General features: G+C 42.4%; 1 protein-coding gene across 12 annotated transcripts in view; it reads left to right on the top strand.

Moving 5' to 3' along the window:
* The window catches only part of cep170aa (centrosomal protein 170Aa), a 67,779-nt gene that overhangs the window by 21,525 nt on the left and 22,537 nt on the right, over positions 1–23,717 (top strand). For 10 of the 12 annotated variants that reach the window (XM_021576351.2, XM_021576352.2, XM_021576350.2 and 7 more), the window contains 5 exons: positions 5,236–5,314; positions 5,578–5,636; positions 9,593–9,800; positions 12,755–12,892; positions 19,102–19,557. In XM_021576351.2, coding sequence (XP_021432026.2) covers positions 5,236–5,314; positions 5,578–5,636; positions 9,593–9,800; positions 12,755–12,892; positions 19,102–19,557 — 940 coding nt within the window. Of the gene's footprint in view, positions 1–5,235; positions 5,315–5,577; positions 5,637–9,592; positions 9,801–12,754; positions 12,893–16,598; positions 16,901–19,101; positions 19,558–23,717 lie in introns of those variants that run through there. The other 2 variants (XM_021576360.2, XM_021576361.2) reach the window with 2 other exon arrangements.

The raw sequence follows: 23,717 nt of genomic DNA on the forward strand, positions 1-23,717 counted from the left end.
ACGTAGCTAACGATAATTAGCTAACTAGCTAGCATTGAACTTCATTTGTTTATCTAAACCAAAAACTAGATGGCTAGCTTTCATAATACGCTGGCTAGACATTCCAAAATATATCAATGTAGTTAGCCAGCTGCTATCTGGTGATGTGATTTGTAACTTTGCAAGTAAACGTTAGCTTCGTTAGTTTACGTTGGCTAACCATGAGTTAGCTAACCAACTACCGCAGAGGCTAATGTGACTGTGTTCTATTTAGAGTCCCATCAACCTATGCAGAGGCATCAAGCTCAGCGCCCGGAACTAGTGTAAGTCACTTTCTAAAATCTACTAAATATTTCCATGACTCCATGATGAGCAAATAAATATACTGGAGCTAGGCACAAACATAGTCTGTGTCGTGTTGTCATAGTTGGTGCGTTTACAAGTACTGTAGGCTGCAACTTCTACTGTATGGTGTGAGTGACTGACTGGTGTCAGTTGGGAGTGGGTATTGTGTGTGAAGGCATGATCTATTGACATGAGGGGTGTGGGTGGATGTAGTACCTTGTTTAAGTGTGTATTGGTAAAGAAACTGGCTAATCACTGACTACTGTGTGTTCTACACACTAATCCTGCTGCTGATGACAGACCTTGACACCAGCTTTAGTAGTACAGAGCCTGTATACCCATTGGAAGAAATATTTTAGCCTTGAAATAGCTCAAACTCATCATGATCTGACTTTAAAACAAGCCAGGACAGCCAAAGGTATTTATGAAAGCAAAATCACCAATACACTGAACTGTCTACAAGACAAGTGCTCTTAAAACGTTTCACACTCTTGCAGTCAGTTCTTTGGCATGGGGAGAGGGGCTGTTAGTATACTCTTCTATCCTATTCACTCTATTGTTGGCAGTGCTTTTCTACCCAATACCCAACTGTAGGTGCTCATACACAACAATACACGACTAGACTGTCTACAAGTGAACCCCCCCCCACGTTTCACATATTTGCTAACAGCCTATTTCAATGCCCCATTATTGACTCTGAGTGTAACAAATTTTATTCTATGGTTACACATCCCCATGATCAGTCTTCATATCTTTCCAGGAGACTTGCAGTACAAACAAATCTTCTGCAAGAGGTGGAATCAGTGGGTGGTGAAGAAAGTGTATGAGAGGCTAGTCCACCTGGCTGTGGAGTGCAGGAAGAACCAGATGGTTGTCTACAAGGAGCCAGAGTCACAGCCCCACAAACCCAACATCGCCACAGCGCAAAAGCCTGCAAAACCAGCTGCCATTACCCTACACAAGAAGAGGTTCACCAGCTGAAGAACATTCTAGAACCTGCCTGGAACATTCAACCAACACAACATCCATATTCAGTTAGACTGATGTTGTAGTATAATATATAATGCCCAGTATGCGCACAACTGCATTGTGATATTGCTACAGTAGCTGTGGTACAGTATGTATATAATGGTGTTTTATACCTTTTTTAAACTGTACTGACAAGTGACTAAATGATTCCAGCTGTATAAGAAACCAATAAAGAGTTGACTTCAACTTCTGGAGCAGTTCATTCTAATATTCATGAAATGTATTTGGATCAACTAGCTTCAGTCTTACTGCTAAAACAAATTATGCAGGGAGTTGGTGTAGCATTTGAACTTACATTTGTTGGCAAGTTAACATGTTTCAATGAAACAGTAGATTAGTCTGTCAATGTAGCAAATACTGTAAGTAGACATGGCTTGTATTCAAGAAAAAGTTTATTTGCTCAGGAGACCCGAGGTGAGTTTACATAGCAGTATGCAGGAACAGTTATGGAAATGTATGACATATACAGTAGAAGAAAGATATACCACTAACGCTTCTAATATATACTACAGTTCTACAAAGGGAATACATGCATATGGTGTGTTTGGGTGGTGCAGTGAGGTATTCGGAGTCACTTTGGTACAACGGGAGATTGTTGTCATGGGACCTGTCACATCTCTTCAGAGTCATCATCTTTGTATCCAAGCGGTATTGTCTTTGAGAGAAATAAGAAAATGCTATCACAAATTCATGGTAAATCATTGTGCACTATCTATATTGCTATTGTAGCAGCATGGTGTAGAATATGAGACATCTCAAAAACAGATGTTAGCTAGCTAGCTACAACACACAGGTATAGTTACTCTAAGACTAACATGAGTCATAAAGCCAATGTCATTCCTTTACCCTTCGCCATCATCAGAACATTTATCCAGTTTTGCTCCTGAGAGGCACTGAGGCTAGCTAGCTATAACATTAGACTACAATACATTTTAGGTATTGCAAATGCACAACTAGTTTGGTAAGCTTGCCTTGTAGTGGTACTAGCAAGCCGAAGCATGACCTGAAAAACATTCCCGCGTGTAAGAAGAGAGTTCATATTGCTAGCTAAGCTACCGGCAGCAAAACAGCTTACTCGTTTGTCAATTGCCCTCATGAGTCCTGGTCTAGCGGGTCTAGGCTGCCACCGCTGCTATTTGGTCTTGCAATTATTTGTCTCACTGTCTCAACTCCTCTTCAGTGTATTCCAGCTCAAATAAATAGGCATCTATGTTCCTATGTAAAAGAACATTAAAACATGTTTTTGTCATCCTGCTCTTCTTGAAAGGAGGAATCATCAGAAGCAACCACTGTAGCTAATTATTTAGCAATCCCGGATAGACGGTAACATAGCTCCTGTGAACTTGTAAACTATTACCGCTCCCATTTGGAAAAGCCTGCCTTTAAGGGTGGGAACAAGGAAGTAGGGCTCCCGTTAGGCTGTAATATTTACAAAGCCAGGGAAACGGAAAATTAGTAAACCTAAATATCCTGAAATGGCCTGGCAGATAGGCACATGGTTGAGACAAGTCCAATGGCTTTATTGAACAAGCACAACCATATCTACTCGCTGCTAGCTTGATCGTACAATCCGCGAAACCCAAAGACCACAATAATTGCTACAAAACATGACTCCATTCATTTTTAGATCAGACAGCAGGCTCAAGCAACCAATGACGTCATTGGTTGAACTCTCCCTGTGCGAAAATAGAAAATACAGCTATAGTGCATAATTATGTCTGAAACACAGTCTTATCATTCATAATTATGTAGGGAGACTGGACAAAACACCCCAAACTTTTGAGCGCTGAAGTTTCCCTTTAAGTTCTTCATCTCTAGGCTAATAAAATTTGCTCCAGCTTTGACTTGAGAGGGCTGGGTTTATTACCTTATCTGTAAATGTGTGTCATATGGCATTAACAGAACGTATTCTCATATGATGTGCCCATATTCTACACCATGATCTTTTCACGTAAAACCATGTTGAAGTGCTCTTCCCGCCACATGGTGTGAGTAATGTGTTAGTTAGGCCTAGTTCTGCTGATGACTCAGTGTGTAAATCACTCAGTGTGTAGGCTAACCCACTAGCTTGGAACCACTGTGACACATTATCTCAGGCAGGAAGCTGAAGTCATAACCTCTTTCTCCTGAATCATGCTCCAGCATTCCTCCCCCACAGTCCAAGGGCCCGTAGCGACAGGAAGTAGCACTCCATCCCATGCTGGGCCAATCAGAGCCTGACTGCTGAATGACCTGCACATCTAGCTCATCTTTAGGATAGATCTTGAATCATCGTCAGCGGTATGACTTATTAGGTGTATACTCAATCTGTCTCTCCAGGACACTGTTCTGATAAATCCTGATAACAACAACAGCTAGTCTAGTCATAACTGCATCTCCTAAATAGACATTGTAACAACCTCTAAGCAAAGATTTAAATGACCCAATTTAACCCTGCTTCTCTTTTAGAGTGACATTAAATAGCGGCCTTCTGAGTGGCGCAGGGCACTGTGGCGCAAGGCACTGCATCTCAATGCTTGAGGCGTCACTACAGACCTGGGTTCGATCCCTGGCTGTGTCACAGCCGGCCGTGACTAGGAGATCCATGAGGCGGCGCACAGTTGGCCCAGTGTCATCTGGGTTAGGGAGGGTTTGGCCGGCCGAGATTCCCTTGTCCCATCGTGCTCCAAAGACTCCTTGTGGCTGGCTTCGGGGTTAAGCAAGCAGTGCGACTTGGCAGTGCCGTGTTTTGCAGGATGCATGGCTCTCGACCTTCGCCTCTCCGATTCCATACGGGAGTTGCAGCGATGGGACAAGAATGTAACAACCAATTGGGGTAAAAATAATAAAAGAGGGACTTAAAATAGAGAGCTTGTGAGGCGTCTGTTTATCAAACTAGGCGCTCTAATGTACTTGTCCTCTTGCTCAGTTGTGCACAGCATTGTACCAGATCTTCAGTTTCTTGGCAGTTTCTCACACGAAATAGCCTTCATTTCTCAGAACAAGAATAGACTGACGAATATCAGAAGAAATGTCTTTGTTTCTGGCCATTTTGAGCCTGTAATCGAACTCACAAAGGCTGACCAAGTCCCAAACGTTTTTCTCTCTTTACTCAATTAGTCTAAGGAAGGCCAGTGTTATTGCTTCTTTAATCAGAACAACAGTTTTCAGCTGTGCTAACATAATTTCAAAAGGTTTTCTAATGATCAATTAGCCTTTTAAAATGATAAACATGGATTAGCTAACACAATGTGCCATTGGAACACAGGAGTGATGGTTGCTGATAATGGGCCTCTGTACGCATATGTAGATATTCCATATAAAATCAGCCGTTTCCAGCTACAATAGTCATTTACAACATTAACAATGTCTACACTGTATTTCTGATCAATTTGATGTCGTTTTAATGGACAGAAAATGTGCTTTTCTTTCAAAAACAAGGACATTTCTAAGTGACCCCAGACTTTTGAACGGTAGTGTGTATTCAAAATATAAACACGCATACAAAATAAAATTGAGTTGTCTTTCCTTTGATAATGTCACTTTGGCTGGTTCTTATGGGGGTAATGGAGAGACCTGCAAGAAAACCAGAAATCACATTTACTTATTATTTTTACTGTCCTGATCTAATACAACCCTGATCCAGCCATCACCCTTTTCCTTTACGTTTTTGATGATTTGTATCTGAGAATGAAACGTGATATGATTGTATTCTGGGTTAAGTGTAGCCTGAAATTAAGTGTGCTGGGAACAGTTTCCCTAAATTCATTATGTATTTACCCGTGGGGGTTTTAAGCAATGAGAACTGGGCTGGCATGCCTGGCACTGGAGAGAGTCAGAGAGCAGTGAATTTCCAATGCAATCCATGTTCAAAAAGGTTCTCTCTCTTTTCTCTCCATACAGACATTTGTGAATGATGTTCGAATCCAAGAGCAGATGTATATCACTTTGAAGATCGATGACAAGTTAAGGTTTGGATATGATATCCTTTCAATCATTCCGTCATTACAACCTTAGTGACACAACAGTACTTCAATCCCTAAAAACATGTACCATCTGTTAATTTAATTGCTCTCGTCCCACTGATCATTTGTCAAGCTGTAGAGTTTTTGTGTGTCAAGCTGTCATTCACTCTATTGTGGTTTTGGCCTTGAATGACAGTTATGTTTGTATAATGAAGTGGCTGTAAGGATAGTTGCAAACAGTGATAGATACAAACAAGTGTCTTTCCTTAACCTGTCTCACATACCAACCTGTTCACGGTGGTGCGAGGCGAGATGACTGTCCCAGACGAGGCTCTGCAGGTAAGACACTTCCTGCCTTGCTGAACTCCAGACACAACACACATTACACAACACACACCACACAACCCTTTACATGTTGTGCGAGATGGCGTGTATGCAACCTTCACTAGACACAGACCTACATGTACAGTGCCCCCAGAAAGTATTCACACCCCTTTACTTTTTCCACATTTTGTTGTGTTACAGCCTGAATTTAAAATGGATTACATTGAGATTGGTTGTCACTGGCCTACACACACTAAACCATAATGTCAAAGTGGAATTATGTTATTTTTTTTGACTAATTAATAAAACATGTAAAGCTGAAATATCTTGAGTCAATAAGTATTCCGCCCCTTTGTTATGGCAAGCCTAAATAAGTTTAGGAGTAAACATGTGCTTAACAAGTCACATAATAAGTTGCATGGACTCACTCTGTGTGCAATAATAGTGTTTAACATGATTTCTAAATGACTACCTCATCTCTGTACCCCACACATACATACATCTGTAAGGTCCCTCAGTCGGGCAGTGAATTTCAAACACAGATTCAACCACAAAGTCCAGGGAGGTTTTCCAATGCCTCGCAAAGAAAGGCACCTATTGATAGATTGGTAGAAATAAAAAGCTGACATTGAATATCCCATTGAACATGGTGAAGTTGTTAATTACACTTTAGATGGTGTATCAATACACCCAGTCACTACAAAGATACAGGCGTCCTTTCTAACTCAGTTGCCGGAGAGGAAGGAAACCGCTCAGGGATTTCAAGATAAGGCCAATGGTGACTTTAAAACAGTTACAGAGTTTAATGGCTGTGATAGGAGAAAACAGAGGATGAATCAACAACATTGTAGTTACTCCACAATACTAATCTAAACGACAGAGTGAAAAGAAGGAAGCTTGTGCAGAATAAAAATATTCCAAAACATGCATCCTGTTTGCAACAAGGCACTAAAGTAATACTGCAAAAAGCAATTAACTTTTTATCGTAAATACAAAGTGTTATGTTTGGGGCAAATCCAATACAACACATTACGGAGTACCACTCTCCATATTTTCAAGCATAGTGGTGGCTGCATCATGTTATGGGTATGCTTATAATCGTTAAGGACTGGGGAGTTTTTCAGGATAAAAAATAAACAGAATGGAGCAAAGCACAAGCAAAATCCCGAAGGAAAACCTGGTTCAGTCTGCTTTCCACCAGACATTGGAAGATGAATTCACCTTTCAGCAGGACAATAACTTAAAACGCAAGAGTTGCTTACCAAGAAGACTCAGAGTTACAGTTTTGACTTAAATCTGCTTGAAAATCTATGGAGAGACCTGAAAATGGTTGTCTCGCAATGATCAACTACCAATTTGACAGAGCTTGAAAAAAAATGTTCACGCCCTGACCTTAGAGAGCCTTTTTAATTATCTATTTGGTTAGGTCAGGGTGTGACTTTGGTGGGCAAATCTATGTTTCTATTTCTTTGTTGGCCTAGTATGGTTCCCAATCAGAGGCAGCTGTTTATCGTTGTCTCTAAATGGGGATTATACTTAGGCAGCCCTTTTTCCCACCTTCAGTTGTGGGATCTTGTTTTTGTACAGTTACTGTGTAGCCTGCAGAACGTTACGTTTGTTTATCTTCTTTTTTTTGGTGTTCATCAAAATAAAGAAAGATGTACGCTTACCACCCTGCGCCTTGGTCTCATTCCAACAACGGATGTAACAATATGAAAAGAATAATGGGCAAATATTGTACAATCCAGGTGTGCTAAGCTCTTAGAGACTTACCCAGAAAGACTCACAGCAGTAATCACTGCCAAATGTGATTCTAACATTGACTCAGGGGTATTGACTCAGGGGGGTTGAATACTTACAGTATCTAATCAAGATATATTAGTGGTTTATTTTCTTTTACATATGTTAGAATTGTTCTTCCATTTTGAGTAATTTGTGTAGATCGTTGACAATTAAATACATTTTACTCCCACTTTGTAACACAACAAAATGTGGAAAAAGTGAAGGGTTATGAATACTTTCTGAAGGCACTGTGCACAATATCTATTTTGTTCTCAATATTGTGCTAAATATCTCATTTCTGCTAAATAGGAAAATAGCACCGTTTATATCATAGTATAAAAAAGTGTTTGTACAGTCGTGGCCAAAAGTTTTGAGAATGACACAAATATTAATTTTCACAAAGTTTGCTGCTTCAGTGTCTTTAGATATTTTTGTCAGATGTTACTATGGAATACTGAAGTATAATTACAAGCATTTCATAAGTGTCAAAGGCTTTTATTGACAATTACATGAAGTTGATACAAAGAGTCAATATTTGCAGTGTTGACCCTTCTTTTTCAAGACCTCTGAAATCCGCCCTGGCATGCTGTCAATTAACTTCTGGGCCACATCCTGACTGATGGCAGCCCATTCTTGCATAATCAATGATTGGAGTTTGTCAGAATTTGTGGGTTTTTGTTTGTCCACCCGCCTCTTGAGGATTGACCACAAGTTCTCAATGGGATTAAGGTCTGGGGAGTTTCCTGGCCATGGACCCAAAATATTGATGTTTTGTTCCCCGAGCCACTTAGTTATCACTTTTGCCTTATGGCAAGGTGCTCCATCATGCTGGAAAAGGCATTGTTCATCACCAAACTGTTCCTGGATGGTTGGGAGAAGTTGGTCTCGGAGGATGTGTTGGTACCATTCTTTATTCATGGCTGTGTTCTTAGGCAAAATTGTGAGTGAGCCCACTCCCTTTGCTGAGAAGCAACCCCACACATGAATGGTCTCAGGATGCTTTACTGTTGGCATGACACAGGGCTGGTGGTAGCGCTCACCTTGTCTTCTCAGGACAAGCTTTTTTCCGGATGCCCCAAACAATCAGAAAGGGGATTCATCAGAGAAAATGACTTTACCTCAGTTCTCAGCAGTCCAATCCCTGTACCTTTTGCAGAATATCAGTCTGTCCCTGATGTTTTTCCTGGAGAGAAGTGGCTTCTTTGCTTCCCTTCTTGACACCAGGCCATCCTCCAAAAGTCTTCGCCTCACTGTGCGTGCAGATGCACTCACACCTGCCTGCTACCATTCCTGAGCAAGTTCTGTACTGGTGGTGCCCCGATCCCGCAGCTGAATCAACTTTAGGAGACGGTCCTGGAGCTTGCTGGACTTTCTTGGGCGCCCTGAAGCCTTCTTCATAACAATTGAACTGCTCTCCTTGAAGTTCTTGATGATCCGATAAATGGTTGATTTAGGTGCAATCTTACTGGCAGCAATATACTTGCCTGTGAAGCCCTTTTTGTGCAAAGCAATGATGACGGCACGTGTTTCCTTGCAGGTAACCATGGCTGACAGAGGAAGAACAATGATTCCAAGTACCACCCTCCTTTTGATGTTTCCAGTCTGTTTTTCGAACTCAATCAGCATGACAGAGTGATCTCCAGCCTTGTCCTCAACAACACCTGTGTTAACGAGAGAATCACTGACATGATGTCAGCGGGTCCTTTTGTGGCAGGGCTGAAATGCAGTGGACATGTTTTTGGGGGATTCAGTTCATTTACATGGCAAAAAGGGACTTTGCAATTAATTGCATTTAATCTGATCACTCTTCATAACATTCTGGAGTATATGCAAATTGCCATCATACAAACTGAGGCAGCAGACTTTGTTAATTTGTGTCATTCCCAAAATGTTTGGCCACGACTGTAAGTAGACTCAATAGCTCATAGCTTGCCCCATGCAAATATAACTTTGGGCTGTGTGTGTGTGTGTGTGTGTGTGTGTGTGTGTGTGTGTGTGTGTGTGTGTGTGTGTGTGTGTGTGTGTGTGTGTGTGTGTGTGTGTGCGTGTGTGCGTGTCAGCATTAGATGAAAGATTATATTTTTTACCATGAACTCTGTCTTCCACTGCTGTGTCTCTTCCACTCTCTCTCTCCCTTGCCCCCTCGCCCCCTCACTGTCTCCCTCCCTCCCTCTTTTTCCCTCCATCAGCATGAGAAGTTCACCAGCCAGCTCCAGCTGAGTAAGAAGCCTTCCAACGGTGAGCCCACCAAGTCACCTACCAAATCTCCTCCCAAGTCTCCTGCTAAGACCCCCAAGTCCTCCAGCTGCAGACCAGCCGAGAGCAAGGCAGCCGAGGGGACCATGGAGCCATCAGCCAAACCTGCCGAATCACACAAGGGAGATGACAAGATGGCAGGTGAGAGCAGGAAGCACATATAAGAGATGACATGTATGTTGTACATTACGGTATGATCCAGTCATTTCAGGGAATAACTTAATGGGATATTTCATTGTTGATCTTCAAGTGATTCAGTCATGACACAGTATTTGGAGATTTGGCCCTTTCTGCATCCAAGTTGTGACTAGATTCATAATTCCATTTTATACCGATAGCATTTTAGAATCAGTATTCTAAATGAGTAAGCAACGATTGTCATGATCCCACCGTAGATGATACAGTATAGATAGACATGTCATCTGAAAAGACTAATAAATCTCTACTTTTCACTGCCTGTCTCCTCTGGAGCTTTTTCTTTTCATTTATAGGCTGTAATAAAAGAGTGAGGGCTTAGGGCGGATGTTTAAATAACACATTGTAAATCCAGCTGAATCTCATTAAAGCAACCTTAAAAACAACACAATAATCTGAACAACTGTCCCTGTACCACTGGAGGGTCTTATCTGATTGGCCAGCCTAGCATGCTCCTGGGCCCACTATCAGTAGCTGAATGAGTATTATTCCAATCAAATAGCTATAATTATCTACAGGAGGCAGTAGAGTGTCTGCAGCTGCTCCCGCTCTCCTCTGTTTCTGTTTCTGTCATCTCTCCCCTGTGCTTTTGGCAGGAGGAATGTCCGCTACACTTGCATCGTTTACACGCTCAATAGTCAATTCACTCAGCTGGAGTGGGAGCTTATGCTGGTGTTGGTGTAGGTAACAGTGGATATTTTACGGATGTTAGTGTCTCTTACAGTAGGTGGTACAGATACTGGATACTCTGTGGTAGGCTGAGGGGATGTCTTGAGTTGAATACCTGCTGTATTACAGGCTTTTGCATTGTGACAGTACATGGTTCATTGTCATTACATTAGGAATCTCAGAGGGAGTTTTTGCTATGTACTGGCCTTTTACAGTAGGTTACCTGGGGCGGTAGGTAGCCTAGGCTATCAAAAGGTCGCTGGTTCGAATCCCGGGCCGACTAGGTGAAAAATCGGTCTACATAACCTTGAGCAAAGCACTTAACCCCGATTGCTCCTGTAAATTGCACTGGATTAGAGTGTCTGCTAAATGACTTAAATGTTAAGCTGTTTGGTCCCTATGGATTGAGTAGTTAGTTCTGAAATATGAGAAGATGTCCTTAATGAATGGCTTTAGCCCTTGTCTATAGTCTCAGGATAAAAAAACAGATGTTCTAACACTGTCATATGGGGCATCAGGCTTAATCCATGAGTCCAGTGTACCAGCATTACATGCAACCCTGCTTGCCACCCACAATGTGTTTAATTACAACATCTGCAGTGGGGGCCTTCAGCAGAAGGCCTATAATGATAGGCAGAGGCACATCCACATACGTCTCCTCCATTACCCGACGGCCCTTAAAAAATAGGAGGCAGGAAGCGTTTACATGTGTTTCTCCTTTGCTGCCACCTGGATATTTTAGCCTGTTAATTGTCAGTTTGATGCTAATGTGTTGGTCCCCCCTGACGACGCAGGGAATCACTGTATGTTCCCTTTCCTCTCTGCAACACACCACCATAGGTTCACTGGAGATATTATGCAAGCAGGCATAGCTCCTCACCAAGCTTGCAGCATTTATAGGCTCCTCACCAATCTTGCAGCAGTAATAGGCATTTATAGGCATTTTTAACACAAGCATCTGTAAGTATGTGCTGCAATTAATGCTTTCTCTGGGTTTTGTTCAACATATGTAGGATCTTAATTTGAGCTAGTTTGCCACAGCAGAAAAATCATCCTGCAGCAACAGGAAATTGGGGCGGCAGGGTAGCCTAGTGGTTAGAGCGTTGGACTAGTAACCGAAAGGTTGCAAGTTCATATCCCTGAGCTGACAAGGTACAAATCTGTCATTCTGCCCCTGACCAGGCCGTCATTGAAAATAAGAATCTGTTCTTAACTGACTTTCCTAGTTAAATAAAGGTAAAATAAATAAATAGAAACGTGAATTATTATAATTCATGGTGGTTTTTGTAGGGGTTGATCAGAAAAATCAAGTCTGAAATTTCGAAGTGGGATTTACAAACTTCAGAAGCCTTTTAAACCTCAAATATACAACAAGTTTTAAATGTCTTGCATTTCAGAAAAGTTGCCCTGCAACAGGGTGATCAAATGAAGATCCAGCATCTGTATGCAAAGTCAGTGCTTATTTAAACTTGAAGTGATTATGTTCCATTTAGCTATTGTGACTTTATTTGTAGTAAATTAGCCTACACATCATGTCCCGACCTGGGTTCAACTAGCAACATACTATTGGTCTTGACTTGGACTGAAATAGATGCTGGTACTCATTTTGGGGGCCGGTACTGTTTATATTTAGGTGCTGGCGCTCTACAATACTTTTGAGCTAATATTCTATAAGAGGAACAGGAGCTCAAGCAGTAGAACATTTTAGGTGCCGGTACTCAGCTCTGGTGAACTCCTGCCCAAGTCAAGCACTGGTCATCTGTAACACAGCGAAATGTGTCTGTTGGTTCAAATGAGGATCAGACAAAGTCCAGGAAGAGATTCTCCTCTTAAACATTTCAACCGATAAACACAGCCAACCTCCAGCCAGTCTGTTTGAAGTCAGATCTGCCATATGTGTTGGTTGTGTGTTGACTTAAGCTCATTGGTGATAAGGGATCAGAGCATGGTGTTGATGGGTTTGTCCCTCTGTGTCCTGCTGACTGGGTTATGTAGGTCAGTGGAATGGCTAAAGCCAAATCAGTGCTCCATGACCCATCATCCAGCTTTAAGACAGAGGGATTAAAAGACACTAGTGCAGCTGTGCTCAGGAAGTATTGCATGACCATCACAGTAACTACTGGCCCGTTACTGTGTCCATTGATTTCATTCATATACATGCATGTTTCACAAGCACAATGGGTAGATTATTCAATCTAAATCTAGTGAAACGTCTTGTGTTTGTGTTATAGGGGACATAGCAGCATTGCACCGGGGAACCCCTCTGTATGGACAGCCATCTTGGTGGGGGGATGGGGACGCAGACGATGAGAACTCCTTCAAGCAGGAGACCAAGACGTGTGGGAAGAAGCATGACAGCTCTGCAGCAGGTAAGAACCCCCAAAAAATGACCTCATCATATCTCAAATAAAAACAAATGTGTACATGTCTAGATGTTCAGATGCATGCATACTGTACAGTATACTCTAAGGCCTAAAGAACGATGATCCAATGACATTCCTGAGGGCTTGAGGTCAAATCAAGATAAACTGATCTGCTATCTTTTTACTTGTGTTCAGTTTTTATGAATTGGCAGGGAATTTGAGCTGGCAATTTTTTTGTAGAGGTTCCTGGTTGATCATTGTACCCTATGCAATGTTTGTTCTGAAATATTCCTGTGGTTATAACGGAACTATAGCATGCCAACGTTGGAACATAAAGCACAGAATACTTTCTGTAAGTAGTGAAATGATGGCTTTATGTTAATTCCCAGACTTATCCTGTCTCTGTGTATTGAGGGTAATGGCCATCCGGACTCGCAGTACACAGTGTGTATATACACTGTGTGTGTGTCTGTGTTGGCCCGGAGGACTGGGATCCCATTAACTTGTGCTGGGCAGGAGTAACAGGATTAGAGATTAGACCAGGCTTGGACGCAGCAGGACACCCAATGGGTGCTGGGGTGGACTGGGGGAAGGCCGACCAGACCTCTTAGACTATTAGATCATAGAGCTGTCCTTACACTATCAACAGTCAGAGCTGGACAATAGCACCAGTGCAGTGCATGTCCTCGGCAGCTCTTAGGAAAGCCAACATTTTGGGATAAACTGAGGCTTGTGATCGGAAAGCCTGAAGGACTTTTATTTTAATTCAAGTATGGGAGAGGTTGCATCTATCATGGAACTCAGTAAGTTGAAGCAATTTAACAGATTCTTTGTGTGACCATTGACATGTGTAGAAAGTATAGTGTAGGCTACTTTTGAATTACAATTCTATTAAACAACAGTTGATTAATGTAAGGATATTTGTATTATGACCATGTTCATTTTGGGGGGGAAAATGTACAGTTGAAGTCGGAAGTTTACATACACCTTAGCCAAATACATTAAAACTCAGTTTTTCACAATTCCTGACATAAAATCCTAGTGAAAATGTCAGAATAATAGTAGAGAGTGATTTATTTCAGCTTTTATTTCTTTCATCACATTCCCAGTGGATCAGAAGTTTACATACACTCAATTAGTATTTGGTAGCATTGCCTTTAAATTGTTTAACTTGGGTGAAATCTTTCAGGTAGCCTTCCACAAGCTTCCCACAATAAGCTGGGTGAATTTTGGCCCATTCCTCCTGACAGAGCTGGTGTAACTAAGTCAGGTTTGTAGGCCTCCTTGCTCGCACACGCTCCTTGCTCGCACACACAAGTATTAAAACCATGGGACCATGGCACAAAGCCCTGACCTCAATTCTATAGAACTGTGACCTCAATCCTATAGAAAATGTGTGGGCAGAACTGAAAAACAGTTCTGAAAAACAAAACAGAACTGAAAAACAAATCCCTGACCTCAATCCTATAGAAAATTTGTGGGCAGAACTGAAAAACAGTTCTGCCCACAAATGTTGTATAGGATTGAGGTCAGGGCTTTGTGATGGCCACTCCAATACCTTGACTTTGTTGTCATTAAGCCATTTTGCCACAACTTTGGAAGTATGCTTGGGGTCATTGTCCATTTGAAAGACCCATTAACAACCAAGCTTTAACTTCCTGACTGATGTCTTGAGATGTTGCTTCCAAATATCCACATAATTTTCCTGCCTCATGACGCCATCTATTTTGTGAAGTGCACCAGCCCCTCCTGCAGCAAAGCACCCTCACAACATGATGCTGCCACCCCCGTGCTTCACGGTTTGGATGGTGTTCTTCGGCTTGCAAGCCTCCCCTTTTTCCTCCAAACATAACGGTCATTATGGCCAAACAGTTCTATTTTTGTTTCATCAGACCAGAGGGCATTTCTGCAAAAAGTACGATCTTTGTCCCCATGCGCAGTTGCAAACCGTAGTCTGGCTTTTTTATGGTGGTTTTGGAGCAGTGGCTTCTTCCTTGCTGAGTGGCCTTTCAGGTTGTGTTGATATAGGACTCGTTTTACTGTGGAGATAGATACTTCTGTACTTGTTTCCTCCAGCATCTTCACAAGGTCCTTTGCTGTTTTTCTGGGATTGATTTTCTATTTTTGCACCAAAGTACATTCATCTCTAGGAGACAGAACGCGTCTCCTTCCTGAGCGGTATGATGGCTGCATGGTCCCATGGTTTTAATACTTGTGTACAATTGTTTGTACAGATGAATGTAGTACCTGAAGGTATACAGATGAATGTAGTACCTTCAGGCGTTTGGAAATTGCTCCCAAGGATTAACCAGACTTGTGGAGGTCTACAATTTTTGAAGGTATGCCTTGAACTACATCCACAGGTACACCTCCAATTGCCTCAAATGATGGAAATTAGCCTATCAGAAGCTTCTAAAGCCATGACATAATTTTGGGGAATTTTACAAGCTGTTTAAAGGCACTGTCAACTTCGTGTCTGTAAACTTCTGACCCACTGGAATTGTGATACAGTGAAATATAAGTGGAATAATCTGTCTGTAAACAATTGTTGGAAAAATGACTTGTGTCATGCACAAACGACATGCCAAAACTATAGTTTGTGGAGTGGTTGAAAAACGAGTTTTAATGACTCCAACCTAAGTGTATGTAAACGTCCAACTTCAACTGTAAAATCGCAATATTATTGTGAAAGCAGTGCTCTTATGTACAGTAGATGGTATGTAGTGACCACTGACCTGTCCTTATCTCTGTTATTGAGAGGACCACAGTAGAGGGCAGTTGACTGGTCTGTCAGCCGTTGTTAATATGGACAGCATCCCCAAGGAAAGTGTCACAAACAGTGGGCCTTCCTGACCAGTCTTTAGTGACAGCCCCAAGCTTCAACAGAGTGCACCGGCGTGTTATCTATGTAATTGTAAGCCATGTCTCTCCGGTGGCATAAAAACAGATCCGGGGTTATATTCATGGTCATTCAATGTAAGTGATACGTGTGCAGTATAGACAGCTTGCAGTGAGTGTGGGTGGTAGGCTGGTAGTGGGTGCTGAAGTCTATAGGGTACCCATATAATGTTATGGAGTTCTATGTGATTATGTAGAAACTGCTCCTTCTTCTCTGAATCTGAAAGCACTCACACCCTCCGCTTCGAATGCCACTTAAGGGAAGTCACTGAGGACAACACTCTCTCTGTTCAAAACAAGACACCATATCCACCCTCCTCTCCTCAGCGTCCAGCTACACTCTCTCTCTCTTTTTCTCTTTCTCTCACAGGGGCATACATTGTGAGTTTATCAAGCCAAGGAGCCTTCAGCTTTGAATAGCATTATCTGCAGGCATTCTTTAGTCAACAAAGGGAACTTCGACTGGTGTGGAGGAGAGATAGAAAACCTTTTTAATGAATCAGCATTATTTTCCTGAAAGCCTAGAGTCTCTTGAGAGCCCAAAGAAGGCACATAATAAGGGTACACCAATAAGGTGTACACACAATACAGTTCCCCACATCAAAGAGCCAATTTATAATCTAATCTCCTCCCATAGCTATTTCTGTAGTGTGGAGAGGGCATACTACCCCCACTTGCCCTAGTAGAGAGAGGCTAACTAACAACAGAAGGTAGCAGTGGAGGGGAAGTGAGATAGTTTAGAGGAACGGTCTCATGTACTATTGAATAGATTCTGTTGTAGCCGCCCCCAGCCCCTTCCTTATGTATTGTCACTCAGGGCTATTGGGTTACGCCGTTGCACCAGCTCTCACAGAGCGCTGAAACAAACCGCTTTCTCCAACACTGAAACTCTCATTTGCTATCTAGTCTATAGTAACTTGCTAAAGTAGTAACTTGCTAAAGTCCTTATATATATTGTTTTGCTAAATACTCAATTTAAGGACATAGTTTACTGGGAATCCGAACTGAGGCTTTAATTTTGAAGAGGGAACCACCTCTGCCTGAACTTGCACTTTCTTTGGCCACCTGTGGCTTTTAAGGAGGATATTCAGTCAGTCAGGCCGTTTCAGCTATGAGGTATGTGTTCTCACTTTTAAAGGCACTCTGGTCACTTCAGGGCGGTGGATTAATGAATATAAAACACCTAAAGTCCTGCCAGATTACTTAGATGTATTATATTGTTAAGTATACATTTGGTTCCTGTCATGAATATGTAATGACATGGGTGTTGTTAGTAATGCTTTGTATGTCTCATGGACTCTAATGTACAGTACACTGAGTGTCCATGTTAAAGCAATGGCCACCATGACCCTCAGTGCTTTTGAGTTGAGTTTTCACATCAGTCACATGAGTCTTAATGTGATCATTAGAGGAAGGGTGGTAGTATTTATAAAAAAGGGAAGTTCTAGGCTTATGTTCTGATTTTCTTGTTCGGGGAAGCAGTGGGTGTTATTGATGCTTGGATAGGATGAAACCACAGCCTTATTTACTGCCAGACCTGTTGGTGACTATAATCTAGGACCCCATGCAAGTGGTACCAGTTTGAATGTACAGTGCCTTCAGAAAGTATTCAGACCCCTTTAATAACGTTACAGCATTATTCTAAAATATATGAAATAGTTTCTTTTCCTCATCAATCTACACACAATAGCCCATAATGACAAAGCAAAAACAGGTTTTTAGAAATGCTTGCTAACTTATAAAAAATTGGAGCAGGTTTTCATCAAGGGGCTCTCTGTACCTTGCTCTGTTCATCTTTGCCTCGATCCTGACTGGTCTCCCAGTTCCTGCCTCTGAAAAAAAATCCACACAGCATGATGCTGCCATCACTATACTTCACCGTAGGGATGGTGCCAGGCTTCCTCCAGACATGACGCTTGGCATTCAGGCCAAAGTGCTAAATCTTGGTTTCATCAGACCAGAGAATCTTGTTTCTCATAGTCCGAGAGACTTTAGGTGCCTTTTGGCAAACTCCAAGCGCGCTGTCATGTGCCTTTTACTGATGAGCCTTTTACTGATTTACTCCCCCGATTGCTCAGTTTGGCTGGGCACCCAGCGCTAGGAAGAGTCTTGATGGTTCTAAACTTCTTCCATTCAAGAATGATGGAGGCCACTGTGGTCTTGTTGTTTTGGTACCCTTCCCCAGATCTGTGCCTCCACACACAATTATGTCTCGGAGCTCTAAGGAATTCCTTCAACCTCATGGCTTGGTTTTTGCTCTGACATGCACTGTCAACTGTGGGACCTTATATAGACAGGTGTGAGCCTTTCCAAATCTTGTCCAATGAATTGAATTTACCACAGGTGGAATCCAATCAAGTTGTAGAAACATCTCAAGGATGATCAATGGAAACAGGATTCACCTGAGCTCAGTTTAGAGTCTCATAGCAAAGGGTCTGAATACTTATGTAAATAATATATTTAATAAAAAAAAAAAAAAAAAAAAAATACATTTCCAAAAGTGTCTATAAACCTGTTTTTGCTTTGTCGTTATGGGGTATTGTGTGTAGATTTTTTTAATTTAATCAATTTTAGAGTAAGGCTGTAATGTAACAAAATGTGGAAAAAGTCAAGGGGTCTGAATACTTTCCAAAGGCACTGTAGTTCTCTATATGGACAACATTATGTCTCATTTCACTCAATGTTTTACTTTGTTGAAAGCCCCTGTTTGTTGCAGACATAGGGAGTTTATCTGTTTTCAAAAAGAGACAAAAAGTACTTTTAAGTTGAAGTGAAATATATAACTTTCAAGAAAGATTTTGTTTTATAGGGGGTCGTAAATCCCTGTAAGTATTATATCTTCAATATTTGACTTTGATATAGTTCCTTTACTCTGTTAGGGAGGAAATGTGCAAAGCCAACTTTTTTGTATGTTACATGAACAACTCAGCTACTCACTTTGTCATACATATAAACCAGATGGTCTCTCCACTGTCCAATCAGATCTTCCATCATCTCCACATCCCATAATGCCTTGCCACTTAATGTAATCAAATTAAGTAACACAATCATTATTAAGTAATAGCCTAAAGGGGTTTTGATTGGCTTCCTCATCAGTTATTGTCAAAGTGGACACTACATGGCTTTGTGCCTGTCTGCTTGGGCCCCAGCTCAGCCTGACCTGTTTTGTTTAGAGGGCTGTTCTGCCAGGGCCTCAGACACTGATTCAGACTAATGGTGAGACTCAGAACAGACACAGCTGAACGGCCCATATGGGGCCCATGACCTTTGACCTCTAGATACTGATCCCCAGTGTTCTCCTCTCTGTGAACCTACAGACGGCAGAGAGCCTAAGAGGAGTGAGAGGCCTAGGGAGGACGGCCTGGGCCCCGAGCCGAGCTACTTTGAGATACCCACCAAGGAGGCTCAGATGGCCGAGGACAGCATTCATGAGATTCCCACCAAAGACACTGAGGGGGCTGCTGCTACCGCCAGCGCTCAGGGCCACGCCTCACCTCATGCCTTCACAATCGAGTTTGATGACACCTCCCCTGGCAAGGTCACGATCAAGGACCACGTGTCCAAGCTGACTCCGGACCATCGGCCCCGGCCTAAGAAGGCCTCCCATTCAGGCAGCAAGGACCTCAGCACCCTGCAGGCCGCCATGATGGTCTCTGAGAGCAAGGTGGCTGATTGGCTGGCCCAGAACGACCCCCCTACGGTGCGCAGTGAGTCCACGGAGGACAGCAAAAGCATCAAGAGTGATGTCCCTGTCCACTTCAAGAGGCTCAAAGGTGAGGGCCATAGCCTGCCTGCTCTCCTCCCTATATCCCTGCCTGTCTTTCTCTCTGTCCCCCCATCTGTTGCCAGATCAGCGAATGCACTTATTCCTCCCTATAGCTACACTACAGTATCTTCTACTAACTGCTCTACATCTGGCCTTGCTAACCTCACATTTAAGCTGATCAACATGTGTTTTACTGCTAAAAACCATGAGTGTTTGAGTGTTATTTTGGGAGGTTTTTGGGGAGATCCTGTAAAATGCATCCTCTTAACAAATCTCTTACTCTCTACTAACAGATCCTAAAATGTTGGTCAATCTGATCCTCTAAAATATGACTTGTGTTGGACCCAGAAACTCCTAGGGCGCTAGGTAAAAGGTAATTTACTATTGAGCCGACATATGCAGCGTTTACTGTGAATGCAGTCTCCACTAACACGGGAACATTGCCTTTAAATTGCAAACACACTGTAACGTTTCATTTCCGCAATACGGATTGACAACAATAACAATGATACAGTGGGGCAAAAAAGTATTTAGTCAGCCACCAATAGTGCAAGTTCTCCCACTTAAAACGATGAGAGAGGCCTGTAATTTTCATCATAGGTACACTTCAACTATGACAGACAAAATGAGAATAAAAAATCCAGAAAATCACATTGTAGGATTTTTAATGAATTTATTTGCAAATTATGGTGGAAAATAAGTATTTGGTCACCTACAAACAAGCAAGATTTCTGGCTCTCACAGACCTGTAACTTCTTCTTTAAGAGGCTCCTCTGTCCTCCACACGTTACCTGTATTAATGGCACCTGTTTGAACTTGTAATCAGTATAAAAGACACCTGTCCACAACCTCAAACAGTCACACTCCAAACTCCACTATGGCCAAGACCAAAGAGCTGTCAAAGAATACCAGAAACAAAATTGTAGACCTGCACCAGGCTGGGAAGCCTGAATCTGCAATAGGTAAGCAGCTTGGTTTGAAGAAATCAACTGTGGGAGCAATTATTAGGAAATGGAAGACATACAAGACCACTGATAATCTCCCTCGATCTGGGGCTCCACGCAAGATCTCACCCCGTGGGGTCAAAATGATCACAAGAACGGTGAGCAAAAATCCCAGAACCACACGGAGGGACCTAGTGAATGACCTGCAGAGAGCTGGGACCAAAGTAACAAAGCCTACCATCAGCAAGGGCATTGAAGATGAAACGTGGCTGGGTCTTTCAGCATGACAATGATCCCAAACACACCGCCCGGGCAACGAAGTAGTGGCTGCGTAAGAAGCATTTCAAGGTCCTGGAGTGGCCTAGCCAGTCTCCAGATCTCAACCCCATAGACATTTTCTGGAGTGAGTTGAAAGTCCGTGTTGCCCAGCAACAGCCCCAAAACATCACTGCTCTAGAGGAGATCTGCATGGAGGAATGGGCCAAAATACCAGCAACAGTGTGTGAAAACCTTGTGAAGACTTACAGAAAACGTTTGACCTCTGTCATTGCCAACAAAAGGTATATAACAAAGTATTGAGATAAACTTTTGTTATTGACCAAATACTTATTTTCCACCATCATTTGCAAATACATTCATAAAAAATCCTACAATGTGATTTTCTCATTGTATCTTTCATAGTTGAAGTGTACCTATGATGAAATTACAGGCCTCTCTCATCTTTTTAAGTGAGAGAACTTGCACAATTGGTGGCTGACTAAATACTTTTTTGCCCCACTGTATCTGTCCATTGGTGCGAGGGATCCCAGAGGGAATGTCCATAGGGGAAGCATCAGGGGGGAAGTGAGAAGTGAATGAAACAATAATACAAATAATAATCTATACATATTTACAACTGTAACAGTGATACATCAGAGGGAGCAGGTAGCTGCCTATCGGTGGCTAGTAGTGCTGTAGTTGCAATGGCGCCCTAGTAGCAACCTAAGCAGAGAGCTCTGGAAATATTTACATATTTAATCGTTTTTACGTGTTTTTAATTGTGTTTTTTTATCAGCTGTTTTGTTTTTTGATAACGTTGAGTTTTATTGCGTACTTATGGTGGTTTTGACCCACAGATTTGCAGATGGACTGGCAGGTCAACTCGCTTCGACTTGGCTAGCTAGCTGGCTAATAGTTTTTGTTCGAATGATGCATCTGGACACGGTATCAGCTTTTCTGTTTCACCTGGCTGCTGGTCCCTGATGTTTTGAAAACATAAATTGAAGAGTCACCTGAAGCTTGAGAGGAATGGGAGATGCAGTAGAGGAATGCAGTGCTGAGGCAGAGGGCTCATAGTGAGGACGACTGGCTACTATTCTGAACTCTGTGTGGTGAGCTTTCTGGTGCCCAGAGATGCTGAGGCGTCACCCAAGTGGGTACCATACATTGTGAAGGAGAAGTCCAGTAGCTACACGACTCTGGCTGGTTCCCAGAGTAGCCCTTTATATGATCGTCACCAGACTCTTCATCAACCATCTCCCTCATCACCTTCCTCTGATCAAGGCATGAACTGTCCATCTCCATCTTTGGGGGATGCATGCACTCAAAGAATCGGCCTCTATTGGTTGACCTATAGTTAGGTCAACCAGTACATCACTGGATGTGATGTACTAGCTAGCTAGGCTACTCAATGTGATGTACTAGCTAGGCTACTCATGGTGATGCATTGCGTGTTTGTTTTTTGCTTTTGAAAAGCACTATAGACATTTTATAAATTATTATTATTATTATTAAATTCCCAAACTGGCCCTCACACAATCATGACCACCTAATCATCCCCAGCTTCCAATTGGCTCATTCATCCCTCCTCGTCTCCCCTCTAACTATTCCCCAGGTCACTTATGTAAATGACAATGTGTTCTCAGTCAACTTACCTGGTAAAATAAACAATTTAATATATACATTTAAAAAAAAATATTCAGCAGCCTGATGGTCTGTGGGTAGAAGCTATTGGCCGACTGTCAGTTTTTGCCATGATGCTCCTATACTGCCCACGTCTGAGTGATGGAAGCGAGGAGAACCGGACGTGGCTCGGGTGGCTGAGGTCCTTGATGATCTTCTTGGATTTCCTGTGACACATGGTGTCGTTGGCCTGAGCGTACCACCCTCTGTAGAGCCTTGTAGGGAGTGGCCGTCTCGTTGCCGTTGGCAATCAGGCCTACTACTGTCGTGTCGTCGGCGAGCTTGATGATGAAGTTGTAACTGTGTGAGGCCATGTAGTCGTGGGTATACAGGGAGTACAAGAGGGAACTGAAGTCCCTTGTAGGGCCCCTCGTGTTGAGGATCAGTGTGGAGGAGGTAATGTTACCTTCCAGGAGAAGCATGTCTTCTACTTTGCTAATGCCGGTAGCAGCAGCCGTACTCTAAACTACAGTAGGCAGGCAGACAGGAGAGAAGGCAAAGAAAGGCCATTGCGTGTTTACTCCCCCTGTAGCCTGATCTGACTTTCATCCTGGGAGAAGGCTTTGCTCGCTACTCATCTTAGTGGTTTATCTAGCTGCATGATTATTCTTCTCCAGGAAACTCTGCTCAGACAAAATTCCCTATGAAGTCGCACCATCTCCATGAAATGATAGTTGGCCGTCTGCACTCTTTAAAGGTCCTTTATCTCAAATAGTGTCTGATTATGTAATTCTATAAAGGTCATTTATCTCAAATAGTGTCTGATTATGTAATTCTGTAAAGGTCCTTTATCTCAAATAGTGTCGGATTATGTAATTCTGTAAAGGTCCCCACCCTCAAGCAAATAGATGTTGAAGTCCTTTTGTGTACTTCATATCACTGACAGAGACACCCACTTATCAAATCAAATCAAATGGCTCTCAGACCCTGGCCATGACCCCACTCTCCGAGGGTGTCTCAGGGAGAGTTGGGATATGCAAAAAAACACATTTCCAATTCACACATGTGAATAATACACACTTGTACAAATATACAGTAAATATAGGACAAATATAATCACGCTCCCACACACTTATGGCTCTTTATGTACAACCTACCACTCTGACTGGTGATTCTTCATACTTAAATCTCTCTGCCTTACATAATCCCAGAGACTACATACAGTATGGCTCTCTGCCCTACATAAACCCAGAGACTACATACAGTATGACTCTCTGCCCTACATAAACCCAGAGACTACATACAGTATGACTCTCTGCCCTACATAAACCCAGAGACTACA

Source organism: Oncorhynchus mykiss, chromosome 20, assembly GCF_013265735.2.
Source record: "Oncorhynchus mykiss isolate Arlee chromosome 20, USDA_OmykA_1.1, whole genome shotgun sequence".
Lineage (NCBI taxonomy): Eukaryota > Metazoa > Chordata > Actinopteri > Salmoniformes > Salmonidae > Oncorhynchus > Oncorhynchus mykiss.